Source organism: Corvus hawaiiensis, chromosome 9, assembly GCF_020740725.1.
Source record: "Corvus hawaiiensis isolate bCorHaw1 chromosome 9, bCorHaw1.pri.cur, whole genome shotgun sequence".
NCBI lineage: Eukaryota > Metazoa > Chordata > Aves > Passeriformes > Corvidae > Corvus > Corvus hawaiiensis.
In genome coordinates, this window is record NC_063221.1 from 32,100,921 (window position 1) to 32,119,224 (window position 18,304).

Here is an 18,304-nt window from a genome sequence, read left to right on the forward strand (position 1 = left end):
GGGGTAGTGATGGGGAGACCTGCGGGTGCTGGGATGGGGGGGACATCGCAGGGGGCCGGGGTGGGGGCTGGGATGGAGGGACATGGCACAGGGGACATGGCACAGGGGGCTGGGATGGAGGCACGGCACAGGGGACATGGCACAGGGGGCTGGGGGTGGGGACGTGGTACAGGGGACATGGCACAGGGGGCTGGGATGGAGGGACATGGCACAGGGGACATGGCACAGGGGGCTGGGATGGGTCCTGGGATGGAGGGACATTGCACAGGCGGCTGGGATGGAGGGACATGGCACAGGGGGCTGGGATGGAGGGACATGGCACAGGGGGGCTGGGATGGGGTGGGGGCTGGGATGGAGGGACATGGCACAGGGGGGCAGTGATGGGGTGGGGGCTGGGATGGAGGGGACATGGCACAGGGGGCAGTGATGGGGTGGGGGGCTGGGATGGAGGGGACATGGCACAGGGGGCTGGGATGGGGTGGGTGGCACGGGAGCTGGTATGGGGGCATTGATAGGGGGACATCGCACAGGGGGCTGGGATGAGGGGGCTCAGACCGGGGAGGGGGAGAGCTGAATGGGGGCTGGGATGGGGGGCTCGGACCGGGTGCATAGAACAGAGATCTGGGGTGGGGGCATTGATGGAGGGGGCACCGAACAGCGGCTGGGATGGGGGGGCATTGACGGGGAGGGCTGGGATGCGGGGGCACTGATGCGGGGTGAGCAGCCCGAGGGTCTGGGATAGGGGACACAGCAAGGGGGGCAGCTCACCGGGAGGTTGGCATGGGGGGCACTGATGAGGGGAACCCCCCGGGGTCTGGCGGGGGGCATGAAGAGAGGAAGGGGCGCGTAGGTGAGGTCCCACGGGGCCTGAGGTAGGGGGCACCGGGCACTGCATGGGGGGCACTGCAGGGACCAGGGCACACCAGACGCGTGTCCCCTCTCTGGGCAGCGGGACAGGGGTCCTTCCACCCGTCCCCCACAGCAGGACTGGGGGGTCAGACCCGTGCTGGCACCGCTGTCGCTGGCACGGCGGCCCCGGGGGCCCCGGCACCCTGCCGGCTGTTGCCCTCGGGTGACCCCGCACGCAGGATTTTGGCACCAGCCCTTCTCTTTCAGAGATTAAATCTTCCCCTCCGGGCTATGCTCTGCCAAGTGGAAAAATCCCAAAACAAGGCAGCTTGGAGCACAAAAACACCTCCGCCCTACGGGACGCAGTGGAGAGAACAGATTTAGCTGGGGGACAAGGAGTGACACGCACAGCTCAGTCCGTCGCTGCTGCGGAATCTGCTTCCCATCACCCCGATCCCGGCCGGGGAGCAGAGCCCAGCTGGTCACAGCTCTCAGAGCCCACGGGGCAAAGTGTCCTGGAGCCCCCCAAGGGACGGGACACGGATGGAGGGACAAAGCTGCAGCCACGGGAAAGCCGCGCCGGCTGGTGTGGGGGATGGAGGGTGGGCCTGGGGGGCGATGCAGGGGATGTGGGATGAGCCTCAGCTCGGAAATAGCAGCAATTCCATAGAACCTTGGATCATTTAAGTTGGAAAAGCCCTCAAAGAACACGGAGTCCAACCATTCCAGCACTGCCAAGGCCACCCCTATCCCATGTCCATCCACACGGCTTTTAAATCCCTCCAGGGATTGTTTCGGGGATCGCTCCCAGCGTGAGGAGGGAAGGCAGCAGCGGGACATTCCTTGCCCGTGGCCGTGGTGGTGCTCACAGAGGAAACAGCCCCTTTTGGAGAGCGTCATTCCCGATTATCTCTCTGCCGTGACCTGCCTGGGCACAGCCAGGGCCTGCAGAGGGAAATGGGGCATCGTGGCCCCGTGGGCAGGAGCTGCTGCTCGTCCCGGCACGCTCGGCTCACCGCAGCACCTTCCCCTCGCAGGGAAAAGCAAACTCTGCCCAAACTTTCCTTCTCGCGGCCTATTCGTGTCCCTGCTGCTGCCCCACTCGAAGGGCAGGAGCTGGGGCTGTTCCCTGGCACGGCTCACAGGAAGGACAAACTGACTTTAAAGGCCGGGAGCAACTTTCCCATATCTCGGGTGCCCTTTTACCCCGGCCAAAAATCACAGTCGAACCCCCTCTGACATTGGCATCACCTTCCTTGTTCCTGCACCGAGCCCTGGCTGTCTTGAACCCTCAGCGGAGGTTGGACTTGGGAATATTTACTGCTCCAGCACTACAAAGGAACCTAATCCTGCCTGGGCCGCGGTGCCAGCGGCCCTGACGCAAGCGGCGCTGATTCCCAGCCCTGCCCTCCCTCTGAAATGTCCCTGTCCCCCGGGACCCTCACTGGGGGGGGACAGGGAAGCCCCCGTGGGGCAGCGTCCCCGGCCCCGGAGCCACCGCGGCGATTTTAAGGTCAAATATCTGGGTGTCGCCTCGCAGCGCTGCCAGCTGGGCGAGCAGGGGGCGAGCTGCGCCTGTGCCGTGTCTGTGGCCCCCGTGGCCCCCGTGCCGGGCACAGCTCCGGGGGCGACACAAGAGCCCCGCTCTTGGCAGCAGGGCCGGGTCTGTCCCGACCTTTCCTTCCTGCTGCCCTCAGCCTCCGAGGCAGGGCAGGGATCCCAGCGTGCCCACCAAAGATAACAAGTGTTCAATCAATCCGCTTTAATCCTCATCTCATCTGACAGCCAGCTCCGTGCCAAACTGCTGAGGGCTCCGGCGCTGCGGGCACGTCCCAGGGAGGGGAAAGGGGCTCCGGAGCCCGGCACCAGGACGGGGCACAGGGGTGGTGGCAGTGGCAGTGACAGTGGCGGTGGCAGTGGGGAGCTGGCGCGGGGGCAGCGCCGGCACGGCGAGGAAGTGCCCGGGAGATCCTATCGGCTGCGCGGGGGCGGCGGGGAAAGCACGGCACAGCCCGGGGACGGCTCACGGTGCCCCCAAACCTGGGTGCTGCTGGGGGGGAAGGGAGCTGACCCCACCCCTGTGCCAGGCTGGGGAGCACTGGATCCCAAGGCTGTGCTGGGGGAACCTGCTGGGCTGTGGCGGCCTCGGGAGGGACTCTCTGCCGGGCACCCAAATGCTGGAGAGGCGTTTCCACCTCTGGAGACAGGATCACGGAATCCTGGAATGGTTGGGGTTGGCGGGGAGCAGAAACCTCATCTTGTTCCACCTTGTGCTATCCCAGGCTGCTCCAAGCCCCGTCCAGCCTGGCCTTCGACACTTCCAGCGATCCAGGGGCAGCCACAGCTTCTCCGGCACCCTGCGCCAGGGCCTCCCCACCCTCCCAGGGAGGAATTTCTCCCTGAACCCGTCTATCCCTGTCCTCAGTTTCCATCAGGCTCTGAGGAATTTCTGAACAAACCTCAGAGAACCCCAAACACGATGGGGGTTGGAAGGCCGGGGCAGTGTAGCTGCCCCAGAGGAAGGCGACAGCAGCTGAGATTCCTGAGCACGGGAAAGAGAAATCTGCAGGAAAGAGCCCGGTGTGAGGCCTGGCTCTGCTCCCCTGCTGCCCGCGGGGCTCTGAGCTGCAGCTCGCAGTGCTCAGGAAGAGATAAGGACACCTCAGCCAAACGGCAGCCGGGGCCTGGGAAATGCAGGGGCCAGCAGCTCCGAGGGGCTCTGGCACCTGTCCTGGGGCAGCTCCACATCCCACCGCACTGTGCCAGCTCCAGATGTGCTGCCCTGGCTCCAGATGTGCTGCCCTGGCTCCAGATGTGCTTGTCCTTGGCCAGACGGGATGAGCTGGCTGCAGATGTGCACGCTCACTGTGCTGCCCCAGCGCCAGCTGTGCAGCCCTAGCCCCGTGCATTAAACACTCCCAGGACATCCCCAAACTAAAATTCCCACTGAAACCCTCGCAGTCCTGCTCAGGGTGTGTGTAACTGCACAAACCGACCCGTTCCTATAACCACACAGGTTCCATACATCATATACGTTACATAACCACACCACCCAGCGAGGTTTCACCCCGTGGCGCCGGCAGCCTCTTGCTCTCACTTCCACAAAAGTCCCCGTGGATCAGCCAAAACCCGGAGCAGTCAGGGCTTGCTGGCAGAGGGAGGCTCTGCCTTGCCCCGGGGGGGTGAATTCTGCTCCCCAACATTTCCTCCTGCGAGGCAGAGGCAGGAGCAGTGCGGGGTTTCCTGTGGTTGCACTGTCTAATGAGGTTAACACTGTTTTTGAGGTTTAACTCCTCAACCGACACGAAAAAGGAAGCCCCGGGCTCTGCAGAGCCGGAGTTTGGGAGCAGCAGAGGGAGCCGGCGGGATGGAGAGCGCCGGAGCATCCCTGGAGCCTTGGACCTCCCAACCCTGCCTGTAACATCCTGGGAGGAGCTGGGGACCAGCACAAGCACAGGGGGTGACACTCAGTGCTGGTGAGAACAACCCCGCTCCTTAAGGACTTTCCATTCCATGCCTCTGGGATCGGCAGGAAAATGTTCTTTCCGCGACAGCAGCCGGGACTCTCCGCCAGCGCTCCCGCCTCACACCCAGCGGCGAGACCGTAACGATCCGTTCGGGATGGGTTCCAAATCCTGCCAGAACTTTAAGACGCCCCTTCCCCCGAGGCTGCTCCTCTAAGGGATGCCGGGTTTCCCCACGGGCTGACTCAGACTGGAAAAGAAACTCCGGTGCTCTATGTAGGTCAGCCCCACACTGCCCTCGCTGCCGATGCTCGGCAGCTCCGGCCACAGCGGCAGGAGGAGGCTCCCGGTGCCACATGCCCTGAGGACTGCCAAGGTAAGGAGCCCCTGCTTTTCCCAGCTTCCAGCCCCCCGCATTTAACCCCAAAATACCCCAGCTCCTGCTCCTCACCTGCTGCTCCGGTGTTTATCCGCTCCTGGCACAGCCGCCTGTGGAGATTCCGTGTGGTTTGGGTTGGCACCATGGAGCAGCTTTTCCCTTCTTTATTGAATTCACGTTTCTTTAGCCTAATGCACGAGGAGACTTTACCAGAGATGAGATCCAAGCCCAGCATCTCCAAACGGTCTCATTCCTTTGGCTCTGGAGTTTACAGATGCCTCTAAATTGGAATAAAAACACGAATGTGATTCCCAGAGGAGGCAGAGCCTGCGATCCCCCGGAGAGCTGGGCAGATTGAGAGTTTTCAGCTCTTCTCTTAGGACCCAAATTGCATTTTTTCATTTGCTCTGACTTGCAGAAGGTTCGTGGGCACTTGGGAACCGACAGCTTCTCTTTGTAGGTCAGGTAATAGGGAGGCACTTGAAATTTGACTCACTCGTGATGAGCACTTGAGCAGCCCCAAAACCAAACCAGGTCACCTCATCCCGCACGAGAAACACCGAAGCACTCGCTCTTGCTGGTGGCCTGGTTTGGGTTGAAAAACAGCATTTTGAAGCTTTTACGGTGGACTCTGGCCTCTCTGCAGGGGAAACTCGCCCTTCCTGACTGCAGGTATTGCATGGGGAAAGGAAATGATGGCGTGTGGGGCTTTGCTGGGTGTTCAGCCCCGGGCAGGTGAATGGGGGTGTCAGGGCTGGTTCAGGGCTGCTCTGTGCCCATTTCCCACCCCCAGACAGGCTTGTGGGGAGGCTGGAGTCACCCCAGCTCCAGGGGCTGGGGGGGTGCCATGCTGGCTGCTTCCAGGAGGACGCTTGTCTTGGAAAAGAGGAAATTCCCCCCGGGGAGCTGCATTTCCCTGCACCTCACCCATCCGTGCCTTGGTTGCTGCAAAGCCCTCCCAGCCCCACAGCCCAAGTCCCACGAGGCTGGTGGGGCTGGGCTTTCTTTCCTGGATTGTGGGAATGCTTCCAAGGAGGCTGTGGAGAGAGGCAAAGGGAGCAGGGAAGAATTTAAGCAACTGTGGGGTGCAGGGACAAGGGTGGCTCCTTGGGGACAGGTGGAAGCCCTGGCCTGGGGTTTTGGGGCTGTCTCAGGGGGTCACTGCTGGGCAGAGCCATTGCTCAGCCTGGGCAGGACCTGAGGGAAAGATCTTATGGAAGCAGGAAATTTCTATCCCATAAAACCGTGTCTGAGCACCCCCAGGGATGGAGACTGTGGGATGAGCCCTCAGGCAGCAGCTCCACTCTGGCCACCTTTAAGAGCTTTTTCTTATATTTAGCTGGGATTCCCTGACTTCCAGTGGGAGCCCATTGCCACCTGTGTGTCCCTGGGCGGCCCTGGGAGGAGTTTGGCTCCCTCATCTTTACTTCCCCATCACACATCCATTCCAAGGGATCTGCCCCCCTTGAGCCCCCTCCTCTCCAGGCTGAGCAGCTCTCCCAACCCTTCCACACTTCTCAGGCACTCCTGACCCTCAGGCACCTCTGGTGGACTCATTCCAGAGTGTCCATGTCTCTCCTGATCTGTGGCACCCCAGCCCCGGAGCCAACACTCGGGATGGGTTCTGAGCAGAGGGGCAGCACCCCCTACCCCACCAAATCCATTTTCTCAAGGGAAGATTTCCCTGTCACAAATCCTTGCTGCCTTCTCCCCCTCCCCTCCCTGTCCTCCTGCCTGTGCTGGAGCTGGTTTCCAGGAGGATTTGCTCCAGCATTTTTTATCCCCTAGACTATGCCACGCGCGGGCAGCGGCCGCAGTGCAGGCCATGGCAGGGTCCGGCGAGGCTTTGGTGCTCCACGTCCTGCTCTGCTGCCTGTGCCAAGGTGAGTGACGGTGACAGGGCTCAGCACGGCCACCTCGTGACACCAGAGCAGTGCCCTGGGCCTGCAGGGGGTTTAAACTGGGAATTGGACAATCACAGAGCTGTGGGGTTTGGGGGGAGCATTGCAGGGGGGGATCCCACGGCCTGCAGCTCCTTCTCTTTCCCTCTCACATCCTTGGAACAGGGTTACATCCAGGCTCCCAGGGCCATAACCAGGCTCCCAGGGCTATTTTCAGGCTCCTTGCAGCCCCTGTGCAGTTGTGCCCTTTCCAGGAAGGGCAGATGGAGCCTGATAGCGCCTGTGAGCCGGGGCTGCTGCAGAGCTTCATCTGATAGGGAAGGGCAGCGCCTCCGCTGCCCTAATCTTGGGGATCAGAGCTCTTGAGAGTGCAGGTTATTTCCCTGCAGTCATTTGAACATTAGAGCAATGCCTAAAATTGGTGAAACTGGCGAATCTGGCTGTTTCTGATGTGCCAGGATGAGTCACCGGGGGCCAGGGTGCTGCTGCAGACGGGGAGCTCAGCACAGAGCCACAGCCTGGTTTGGGCTGGGAGAGACCTCGGGGCTCATCCAGCCCTGGGCAGGGACACCTTCTGCTATCCTAGGCTGCTCCAAATCCTATCCAGCCTGGCCTTGGACACTGCCAGGGATCCAGGGGCAGCCACAGCTTCTCCGGGCACCCTGTGCCAGGGCCTGCCCACCCTCCCAGGGAAAAATTTCTCCCCGGCATCACTCGTGACCCCTGGTTTATCCTCATCCCGTGGGGTGCCAGGTGGCTGGGCCGGGGTGTAATCCCCTCGCTGCAGGCTCCAGATGCAGAGCAGCTCCCTGCCGAGCAGCGCAGCCCACGGGCACCCCCTCCTCCCATGGGACACCCCCCGAGCCCTCCCGCTTTGGCGCAGGTGTTGCAACCATCGAGTGCAGGGGGCACGTCTGGATCGAGCCCGCGCCGGTGGTGCGGATGGGCTCCGACATCTCCATCACCTGCCGGTCCGCCCTGGACTGTCCCTCGGCCCAGCTCCTCATCCTCCTCAACTACAGCCGCACTGAGGAGACCCCGCTGGTCCTGGACGGCAGCACCGTGCGGCTCCGCCTGCGCGATTTCCGGATGCCCTTCGCGACCGTCGCCTGTTTCTCCCTCTGTGCCAGCAACCACAGGCACCGCCTGGTGTGCGGCGCGGAGGTCCGGGCCGGCTGTGAGTACCCCCGTGCCCCCAGCCCGTGCCAAGCTCCGAGGGGGTGGCGTTTGGCTCCTCCCGGGGTGTCCGAGCCCTCACCCGGCCTCGCCCCCGCAGACCCTCCGGACCCCCCCGGCAACCTGAGCTGCGCCATCGCCGAGGGCTCGGAGTGCCTGCAGTGCGCCTGGGATGCAGGACGGGACACGCACCTGCCCACCCGGCACAGCCTCCACCTGCGCAGGTGAGGCCCCGGGGCAGCGCGGCTGGGAGGGGGCGCGGGGAGGGTGGCAGCCCCGGGTGGCAGCCCCGGGTGGCAGCGGAGCTGCCGTGCCCCACTTCCACTTCCCACAGCTCACGTTTTGCCACCTCCTGCCCGAGAACCGCGCGTTCCCCGCGGGGTGCGTTCCGCAGGTCAGAGCTCTGTCGGTGACCCGGCACACGTTCCATCGCGCCTGCCACATGGAAGCAGCAGTGTCCAGCTTCTTGGACTCTCTCCAAGATAGAGAGGGTGAACATAACGCTGCCCAAAACCCAAAACTGCAAGGCCAGCCTGAAGCTGAAGCTGAGGTGCTGGCTGCTGCGTGCCGTGCCACAGTCCCACCCTGGGATGCTCCCTGTCCCCAAAGTCCCCATGGCAGCAGCCTGGCATGCCACACCCCATCCCCGGATGCTCCTTACCACTGAATCCCCATGGCACCAGCCTAGCAGGCTCTCAGTTATCCTGACTCAGTTTTCAAGACATTAAATCCTATCATATGGAGGCTTTGTGAAGAGATAAAGCTCCTGCCTAAATTCGCTTGGGACCAAACTGAACCACACAGCCAGAAAGGAAGGAGAAAGTTCCCTTCCCACCGGGAAAACAGCAGGGGTGTCAGAACAGAAAGGAATGGCTTTCCAGTTTGCTTTAGGGGTGACAAACCCCGGTTTGGGGGATGGCCATGCCCTGGTCATGAGCTGTGACACCTCAGGAGCCGGGGTGGCCGTGCCAGCGGGTGTGTGGTGCTGGGATGGGCACTGACGGGGCTGCCTTCTGCTTCCCAGGCTGGCGGATGATGAGGATGAGGAGGAAGAAAAGACCTTCCCTGCAGACTCACCTGTGCTGCTGAGAGAGCTGCATAATGCGAGCCACTACTCGGTGTGGGTGCAGGCCAGCAACGCGCTGGGCACTGCCCGCTCGGCCCCTCGGCACCTCAGCCTGCAGGAGCTCGGTATGTCCGTCCTTCCCTCCATCCATCCATCCATCCATCCATCCATGAGCAGCACGGCGTGTGCTGGGGCTGTGCATGGCCACCCACACTGCCCTGCAGTGTCACTTTGGGGACCCCCTGAGCACAAGGACAGCCCTCACCCCACCCATTCCCGTCTCTCCCCACAGTGGTCCCCGCCCTGCCCGCGGTCATCGGCGCCGAGACGACAGAGACGTCCCCTCCCAGCACCACCACCCGCTGGAGGAGCCGGACACAGCTGCAGAACGTGCACTGTGAGGAGAGGCACAGAGCCACGGGCACCCCAACGTGGCATGTGAGACCCCCGGGACCCCCCAGACCTCTCCCCACACGCACAACCTGCCCCCGTTAAAGAGGTGCAAGTCCCGTTCCCGCTGGGGACCCCCGTGGGCAATGGGAATATTTGGGGTCATTCAAAACTCACCCCTTTTCTCCAGTGCTGGTGGGGAATGAGCACCCCCGGCCACAGGCAGCCCCCACTTTGGGGGGGCGGGAGAGCTGATGCCACCTGAGAGAGGAGACGGCCTCGTGGGCAGGGCTGTCTCAGCCTTTTAAGCAAAGGCACAGAATTCCAAATATTTCCAAATGTCCTGCTCGGCAAGGACAAGGCACAAAATCCTCCGGGATGCTCAACGCACACCCCAAACAAAACTACACTGGGACAGCTCCACCTGAGCCCCTTCGGAAACATCCCTGGTGCCGGCAGGGGCTGAGCCTGGATCCCCGCTCCCACAGGAGCCCCCAAAATCTCCGCGCTGGCAGAATCCCAGCGTGGCAGCCGGCTGGGGGCTCTCTGGCTGTGCCCCGCAGTGTGGCACTGAGGGGACAGGGTGGCTCCTGCCCATCCCTGCCCGTGGGGACGAGGGAGGCGGTGGCAGTGGGGGTCCCGCTGGGTCCCGCTGCCCCAGCTCCCCGTGCTTGCCTTGCAGGTGGAGCTGGGCCACAGCGTGGCACAGGAGGGCCCCCGCTGGCAGCACGAGCTGCAGAGCGACACCCAGTTCGTGTTCCAGGTCAGGTGCCGGCTCAGCACCGCCCACAGCCCCTGGAGCGCCTGGAGCCCCCCCTTCCTCTACAGCACCCCCGAGGCAGGTGGGCTCAGCCGCGGTGCCACCCGTGTGTGGCGTTTGTCACCGCTGCCCGGGGTGCCCACGCCGGAGGGATTTCAAAGCCCTGTGGATGTGGCACTTTGGGGACACGGGGCAGTGGTGGCCTGGGCAGTGCCGGGGAATGGTTGAGCTCGGTGGTCCCAGAGGGCTTTTCCGGCCTAACAAATTCCATGATCTTTAGTGGCTTGCTTGCTCCCCCGGGTGGAAAAATCGCATCAGTCGCTGTGTCGTGACAAATCCCTGTCACCCTGAGCCAGCTGCCCCCATCCATGCCAGCTTCCGACCCCAGGATGAGCCTAGGCACGGCCGGCTCAGCGACCCCGGGATGCCCGAGGAGCGCTGCCCTCGCACCCCGGTGGCAGCGGGGAACCGGGGATGTCCTCACCCCAAAAAAGCAGCGCCCGCCCGTGCTTTCCATCTGCGCTGTTTCCTCTCCCAGCCGCAGATCCGGCGGCCGGGAGGGGCTTCCCGGAGGGCTGCGGGTGTGCAGGAGCCCCGGGTCCGCTCCGGTGTCTCACCGTGTCCCCCTCCTCCCGCAGCCCCCGCCGCCGCTCCCGGGGTGTGGCGGCGCCTGGGCCCGGCGCTGCCCAACGGCAGCCGCGAGGTGACGGTCTTGATCAAGGTAAGGTGCTTTGGGGCAGCCTCCGAATTTTTGGCTCTGCTGCTCCTCCCCGAGCAGCCGGAGGTGCCGCCCTCCCTGAGGAGAGGGGACGGGAGGAAAATGCCAGCCCAGCTTGGAGCCAAATCTCTCCGTCCTTGTAAAATGTGTCCCCCAGCCGAGGGGACAGCTGTCCTGACCGCGTGTCTCGGGGTCAGACCCCACAAATCTCTGTCCGTCTCGCCCCTGCCAGCCGCTGCCAGCCCGGGATGCCCGCGGGAGGATCCTGGGCTATGCCGTGTCCGCCGAGGGAACAGGGACGCTCTGCCGCACCTCCGGCACCGAGTGCGCTGTCCTGGTGCCGCCGGGAGCCCGCGCCCTCCTCGTCACCGCTCACAACTCCAAAGGGGCTTCCAGCCCCGCCAGCATCCCCCTAAACCGGGGCGCGGGTCAGGAAGGTAGGATCCCACACGTGCCAGTTACAGGGACTGGATGTTATCCGGATTGTGGGGGAAATGCTGGAATGTGCAAGGGGAAAGCCCCGGCAGAGCTCTGCCCGCTCCACCGAGGGAGCACAACATCCTCCAGGCAAGTCAGCATCCCCTGGAGATGCTCCACGGCTGCACATGGAATCATGGAATTCTGGAATGGTCTGGGTTGAGGGAGATCCTAAAGCCCATCTCATTTCACTGTTTCGTGGACACAGACACCTCCCACTGTCCCAGGCTGCTCCCAGCCCCAGTGTCCAGCCTGGCCTTGGGCACTGCCAGGGATCCAGGGGCAGCCCCAGCTGCTCTGGGCACCCTGTGCCAGGGCCTGCCCACCCTCCCAGGGAACGATTCCTGCCCAATATCCCATCCATCCCTGCCCTCTGGCAGTGGGAAGCCATTCCCTGGGTCCTGTCCCTCCATGCCTTGTCCCCAGTCCCTCTCCAGCTCTCCTGGAGCCCCTTCAGGCCCTGGCATCTCATTCCTTGATCTCCTAAGGCTGCAGCAACAAATTTAAAAATGAGTTTGCCCTGTCCATGTTGGCGGGCAAAGCAAAGGGTACAAGGCTGCTCCTCCTCTCCCTGCCCCCCAAAACAGCTCCTGCAGCTCTGCCAGCCCCCACTGTGAGCTGGGTCCGTGCAAACTGAAGAGGAAGGAAAGAAAAAATCCTTTTAAAATCCTTTTAGGACCACCTCATGCTCCATGTGCCCATGGGCTGTGGTTTTCCCCACAACCACACTTGCCTAGTTCTGAAAAATGTCTCTTTGAATGAGCAATGGGAGGGGAAAGTCCCATTCAAGCTGAGGACAAATACATGAGTAAAAAGAAACTGAAGAGAAATAAGGTGGAAAAAACTCTCTAAGCTCTCATGTTTATCAGAACCGTGCACGTTTCTGGTAAGACATGACAGGTGAAGATTTCAGGGACATGACAGAGCTGATGATGTGTTTTTTGGGATTCACAGAGATCTACATCTGGCTGGACATGAGCACAGCTGGCCAGGAGGGCCCCAGGGCAATGCCTGTCCCCTGTGCTGGCACTGCTGGGGCTCCTCCAGTCCTGGGGACAGCTCTGGGATCACCACTCCAAGAAGGGCATGGAGGGGCTGGAGCGTGTCCAGGGAAGGGAATGGAGCTGGGAAGGGGCTGGAGAATTCCTGAGGGAGCTGGGAAAGGGGCTCAGGCTGGAGCAAAGGAGGCTCAGGGGGGACCTTGTGGCTCTGCACAAGTCCCTGACAGGAGGGGGCAGCCGGGGGGGTCGGGCTCTGCTGGCAGGGAACAGGGACAGGAGGAGAGGGAACGGCCTCAGGCTGGGCCAGGGCAGGCTCAGGGTGGATATGATAGAAAATTTCTTCATGGAAGCAGTTGTCCAGCCCTGGCACAGCTGCCCAGGGCAATGCTGAGTCCCCATCCCTGGAGGGATTCCCAAGCCCTGTGGATGTGGCACTTGGGGACACGGGGCAGTGGTGGCCTTGATCTTTAAGGTCTTTTCCAACCTAAATAATTCTATGAAATACAGATCAATACATAAAGCTGGACTTTTATGTATATTTTGTGTGTCTATATATGAACCCATAACACTCTCTAATTTCCTGCTCACCCTTCAGTTCATGAACACTTCCAGGAAAGCCACGCTTTTCCTGGGCCTGGCTGACCCTTCCCAGGCCCCAAGGATGAGGTTGGGGTGACAACCCCCCTTTCCCTCTTTCTCCACAGAATTCCCAGCACCAGAGGCCGTGGAGGTGAAGCCTGAGAACCAGAGCAGGGTCCTGGTTCAGTGGCAGCCACCCCAGCACAGCCAGAGACCCCTGCTCTGGTTCATACTGGAGTGGGTTTCCAGCTCCCAGCAGCACCAGGAGGAGCAGTACTTCTGGGAGAAGGTCCCACACCAGGAAACACACACCTACATCCAAGGTAGGACATCCCAGGAATCCCTCTTCTGCTTGGGACAGCTCATCAGGACACCATAAATCTGAATTAGATTATAAATCCAAATTAGATCATAAAGGCAGCTTCATTTGAATTTGAGCCCACTTGTTTTTGGGGAGTGGGGCTGTGAAGAGAAGAAAAAAGGAGGAGGGGAGGAATTGGAGATTTGAGGGCAGTCAGTGGGATTTGGTTCCCTGGGTGAAGATCTCAGGGAAAGGAGAAGATGGAGACAGAAAGAAAATGAAGTGAGCTGCCAGGCCAGGAACAACCCCGGACCCACAAAGGCCAATCCATCTGCTTCCACCACTCAGCAGCAAGCCCCTGACCGAGCCTAGAGCCTGCCCAGCAGAGAAAAACACGTTTTTGAAGGCAAATCTGGCTTTTCCCAGCAGAGGCAGCGGCGGGAGCTCCCCTCAGCGTGTCCCTGTACGCGGTGTATCCCGACGGGATCAGCAACCCCAGCTCTGGCCGAGGTGAGCCTGCCCGGGGGAAAAGCTGCTGCTCCTCCCCGCAGCCTGCCAGGTCTGGGAACAGGATAAACCCTCCCCAGCGAGCAGAGGAAAGCAGGATGGGAAAAGAAAGGGTTTAATCAAAGTATTTGTGTAAAACCCTGCTCGAGGTGGTCTTTGCTTGCCCGCATGGACCTGAAACGCCCAAGAACCACATTTCCCCTCACCAGATGCAGCAGTGGAGCCGCTGTCCCTTTCTGTGGCAGAAAGGCGAGGTTCCTGTTTGTTCCAGATAAACCAAAGCACAGCAAACAGCTTTTCCAGAGAGCAGCTGGGCTGTCACAGCCTGTCCTTCCTTACCTGGAGTGGGAATCACAGAATGGTTTGGAATTTGGCTGGATGAGGCAGCTTCAGTGCTGGAAATGGTGTCAGAGAAGAGCACGAGCCAGCTTGCGAAGGAGCAGCGTCACCTCCATCGCTGGGGGTGGCTCTGGGTGTCCTCCAGAGCTGGGCAGGTCCTCAGCAGGGCTGAGGCCAGGCCATGGCAGCGGAGCAGGGTCTGACCTCCAGAGCTGCTCCAGCACAGCCCCACTGGGGGCTGAGGGCCAGGGCTGGGCTTAAATAGAGCAGGGGTGGGCGGAGGGGCCAGGTGAGGCTGGGCAGGGCCATCAAGGGCTGTCAGAGCCAGAGGTACCTGCGGGTGACACCTGAGGGGACACCTGAGGGTGTCCTCAGCTCCCACCTGGGATGGGCCATCTGCAGCTGCTCAGAGACTTCTCCTGTGACAAAGCAGCTCTGTGGCTCTGCCTGGCCCCTCTCTGAGCTGCAGAAGGGCAGTTATTCCCAGGAAATGGAAGCAAACACTCCTGCCTTGGTAGCCCTGGCTGTTGGGTGTTCTCCTCCGGGCAGGACCCAATGGCACCAAATGTTTGTCAAGGAAAAGCGATCCCGAGGGAATTGCTGAACTCAGCCGGGATCAAAGCCAGCTGCTTGTTTTGGCAGAAAGAGGCTTCTTGCCATGGCAGGTCCTTCAGCTGTGGATCTTCCCTCACTGCACAGAAATGATCAGGAAATTCATTCCCGTGGGGTTCAGGCACTTTGGGATCACAGAATCCCACAGTGGTTTGGGTTGGGAGGGACTCAAAGCCCACCCAGTGCCACCCCTGCCACACCTTCCACTGTCCCAGGCTGCTCCAAGCCCCAGTGTCCAGCCTGGCCTTGGACACTGCCAGGGATCCAGGGGCAGCCCCAGCTGCTCTGGAAAACCTGTTAAACAACCTGGGAGTGCTCATGCAAAATGATGGAGCTCCCCAGGGGTTCTAAATTCCCATTTCAGGTGCTGAGGGGAGGGGCGTGCAGGGAGGATGTTTTATAGCTGGGGACAGGTGTTGACCAACATTTCATTTAATTGGATCTCTGAGAAATGGGATGTGGTGGAGAACCCAGCCAGAGCTGGAGTTACTCATTACTTCAGGGAGCTTAATTTTTCTTGTTACACCATTATTTATTTTTCTAAAAAGATAACACCAAACCAGGGCTTCTGTTCACCCCCTGTCCTCTAAATGAATTACAGACATTCCCCCCTCTCTAAATGACTTACAGACATTCCCCCTCTCTAAATGAATTACAGACGTTTCCCCCTCTCTGTTCCAGTCCCTCCAGAGGAGCCGCTCCTGGGCAGCACCTACAGCGAGATGTCCCAGGGTAAGGAGGGCAGCTCTGCCTTGTTAAGCCAGGCTTTCTCCCGGCCATAAGTGGGAGGTTTAACCCAAGCAGCACCTGGCAGTGGGAACTGAGAGCTCCCGGACACTTTGGGGAGGTCAGAGCCAAAAAAAGGGACATTTTCACTCTCTCATGACCCACGTGGAGGGAAGGCTGTGGTGCTCTCTTGGGTAAGCAGCACCCACGGAATGCAAGCTTTGAGTTCTGCTTTCTAAAGAGGTTAAAATACAATGCCCAGTCCAAGTGGGAGGTGCCAAAACCAGGAAAATACAAAATCAACCTACACGAGAGACCGATTCCACCCCGCAGTTAGAACCAGGGCCTGCTCTGCTTTGCACATCCTGCACATTACGATCTGTTGCAGCACTCAAACCAAAAGCAAAACCAACATGAGCCGAGGAATTCATGTCAGCATTTCTGGCAGCTGAGGTAGGAAATGGTGACTGACTGAGTGGCTGAGCCCCAGGCATGACCTCCTGCCTCTCCATCCTTTGCAGATGATGACATCGGAGCTCTCTTGGGACTGAGCCTCGGCGTGGTCGGACTGGCAGTTCTTTTTGCGATTGTGATGTTTAAAAAATCAGTCAGGAAAAGGTATTCCCTTCTCCTCCATATTTTTTTTCCCTTATTTCCAAGTCACACTTTTTTTTACTCTGTGTTCTTGGTGTGTAGAAGAAGCATAAGATTTCTTCTGGGATGTTTTAAAGTCAACTACAGAGTCCCTTTCACCTCAGCCTGAGGGCAGTGTCACCCACTTATCAGGCTGTGGTATGAAAGGACATTTGTGTGCTCCACAGTAAGGCAGAGACCAACCAAAAAAATCAAATAAACACAGATCTGGGGAAACTCAAGAATGAGGAACCCAGAGTTTCCAAGCCCCCCTCAAAGACTGGGTGCACTTCATGTGCCCCTCCTGCCAGGACAGTTTCATCCTGCATGAGGACTATCTGAATAATAAATTGGACTTTTCCCTTTGGTGAAGGATTAAGGCCACCCTTGTGTCTCTCCTGCCAAAGTGGCTGTTTGAAGAGTTCCCCCACATGGAGAACAGCACCGTGGTGAAGTCACTGCAGGTAAGGGCAGGGACATCTCCCAGCTTTGCTTCACTTCAGATTAAAGCTTGGCTTCACAGAATTGTGGAATTGTCCAGGTTGGAAACCCTTCTGAGATCGAGTCCAACCATCCCCCAGCAGCGCCAAGGCCGCCACTGCCCCGTGTCCCCAGGTGCCACGTGGCTTTGAAATCCCTCCAGGTTTGGGGACTCCAGCCCTGTGCCAGGGCTGGACAGCCCTTTCCACAAAGAAATTCTCCCTAAAATCGCACCAAAACATCCCCTGGCACAACTTGAGGCCGTTTCCTCTGGTAATACTCCTTGTTACCTGGGAGAAGGCAGCTTGCTCCAGAGCTGTGAGAAACGTGGATGGGAGGAGGATTGAGCTCTCAGGGACTGGGAACTGCTCAGGAATCATTTCCCAGGCATTTGCAAGGTGTGTGGGAGCCTGGATTAGCTGAGGCTTTTAAACCTTAATTCCATCTACTCCGTATACCGTGGCCACAGCTGAGTCAGGCTCATCCCATCCCATCCCATCCCATCCCATCCCCTGCCACGGGCAGGGAATCTTCCCCTAGGCCAGGTTGCTCCAAGCTCTAATCACAGCTCTTCTCCTAACAAAATTCACCAGTTCATTGCCATAGGCATCATTTTTTCCCCAGGACGAGGGTGATTTCCCCAGTGCCAGTCTCCACGAGCCATTCCTGGCCTCCGGCGATCCCACACTTACGGAAATCAAGGAGGTGCCAGCACAGGAGGAGCACGGGAGCCCGGACACGGGGAGCAAGCCCAGGGCAGAGGTGGCCGAGGACAGGGAGCTCCCAAGGAGCGTGGTGGCCCCCAGCAGCCCGAGCCAGGAGCAGCTCAGTGCCTACAGACCGCAGCTCTCCAATGGGAATGCGCTGGGATACGTCGCTGCTGGGATTTACCAGGAGCAGCCGCCCGCAGCCAGCCCGGAACCGGAGCTGGGAATCTTCTGCGGGGACTACACCAGCCCTGTCCCCCAGCTGTGGGACCAGCAGGGAGGGGTGCCCCAGGTGTGTCCGCTGGACAAGATCAACCTCATCCTCAACAGCAGCCAGGCATTCCCAGTGCGGGCGGGACACGGACCCTTCCTGGAGAATCCGTGGGAGCAGAGGCCGCCCAGCGATGTCCCGGAGCAGATGCTGGTCCCTGAGGAGCTGCTGTCCTGCCTGAGAGCTGTGAACAGGGAGTCTGTGGATGTAAATCCCTGCTTCCCACAAGGCATGGGAAGGTTGTTCTGAGAGGAGGTGGAATTGTGGATAAAACCCTGGAGCAGTGACCGAGGCGGTGTCAGAGCTGGGATTTCCAATGGAAGAACCAGAGCAAAACTCCAGATTGGAATTTTGCCCTCTTACTCCACTGCAGGTTCTTGTGGCTGCCTGGAAAGCTTGGGCCAGTAAATCCTGAATTTAACCTTACCTCACACTGGCAGGAGCAAAAATCCATAAAACTTGGATTCCTGGAATGCCACGCAGGAGATTCCTGCAGGGTGCAATATCTTCAATTGCTGCTCAACATCGTCCTCTTGTCAAATGTTTGGAGCACTTCATTCCCAAATGTTTGGAGCTGTTTGGAGCACTTCATTCCCAAATGTTTGGAGCACTCGTTCCTGGAGCTGATTGCAATTAAAATGGTTAAAACAATCCCTCAGACATCCTGGCAGGGGTGTGGAAAATATTTTGGGATTGCTCCTGATGAGCAGACGCTGCACCAAGGAGGATTTATGTGTCACACACGGGCACCAAGAACATGGAATCCTTTCTGTATTTCATTTTCCTCCCATTCCCGATAAAAACCCACTCAGGTAGGAGCAAACCTCCACCACCTGCCAGGCTGATTTAAAATCCCTCGGAATCGCTCCCTGGCCCTTTCGGTGAGGGATTTATCATCTCACAGAGCTTTGCCACCCCTCAGCCTCCCTGTGGGAAGGGCACAGAAAAACAGGATTTTTCAGGGACGT

General features: G+C 59.8%; 1 protein-coding gene across 1 annotated transcript; it reads left to right on the top strand.

Annotated features, from left to right (window-relative positions):
* Positions 1-4,620: 4,620 nt before the first annotated feature.
* Positions 4,621-17,987, top strand: IL23R (interleukin 23 receptor). Its single transcript, XM_048312156.1, has 16 exons — positions 4,621-4,689; positions 5,210-5,364; positions 6,481-6,575; positions 7,477-7,770; positions 7,870-7,993; positions 8,794-8,960; positions 9,128-9,273; positions 9,908-10,067; positions 10,624-10,706; positions 10,936-11,140; positions 12,886-13,083; positions 13,488-13,571; positions 15,201-15,251; positions 15,767-15,863; positions 16,252-16,342; positions 16,983-17,987. Exons 1-16 carry the CDS (start codon positions 4,621-4,623, stop codon positions 17,583-17,585), a joined length of 2,622 nt encoding a protein of 873 aa, XP_048168113.1. The 3' UTR covers positions 17,586-17,987.
* The last annotated feature ends 317 nt before the right edge of the window (positions 17,988-18,304 follow it).

Bases quoted from the DNA above. Each gene is read 5' to 3' on its own strand.
- IL23R (XM_048312156.1), top strand. From the start codon at position 4,621: ATGCTCGGCAGCTCCGGCCACAGCGGCAGGAGGAGGCTCCCGGTGCCA. The intron at 5,365-6,480 runs GTATTGCATGGG...TTTATCCCCTAG, and splicing joins CTCGCCCTTCCTGACTGCAG to ACTATGCCACGCGCGGGCAG. The intron at 7,771-7,869 runs GTGAGTACCCCC...TCGCCCCCGCAG, and splicing joins CGCGGAGGTCCGGGCCGGCT to ACCCTCCGGACCCCCCCGGC.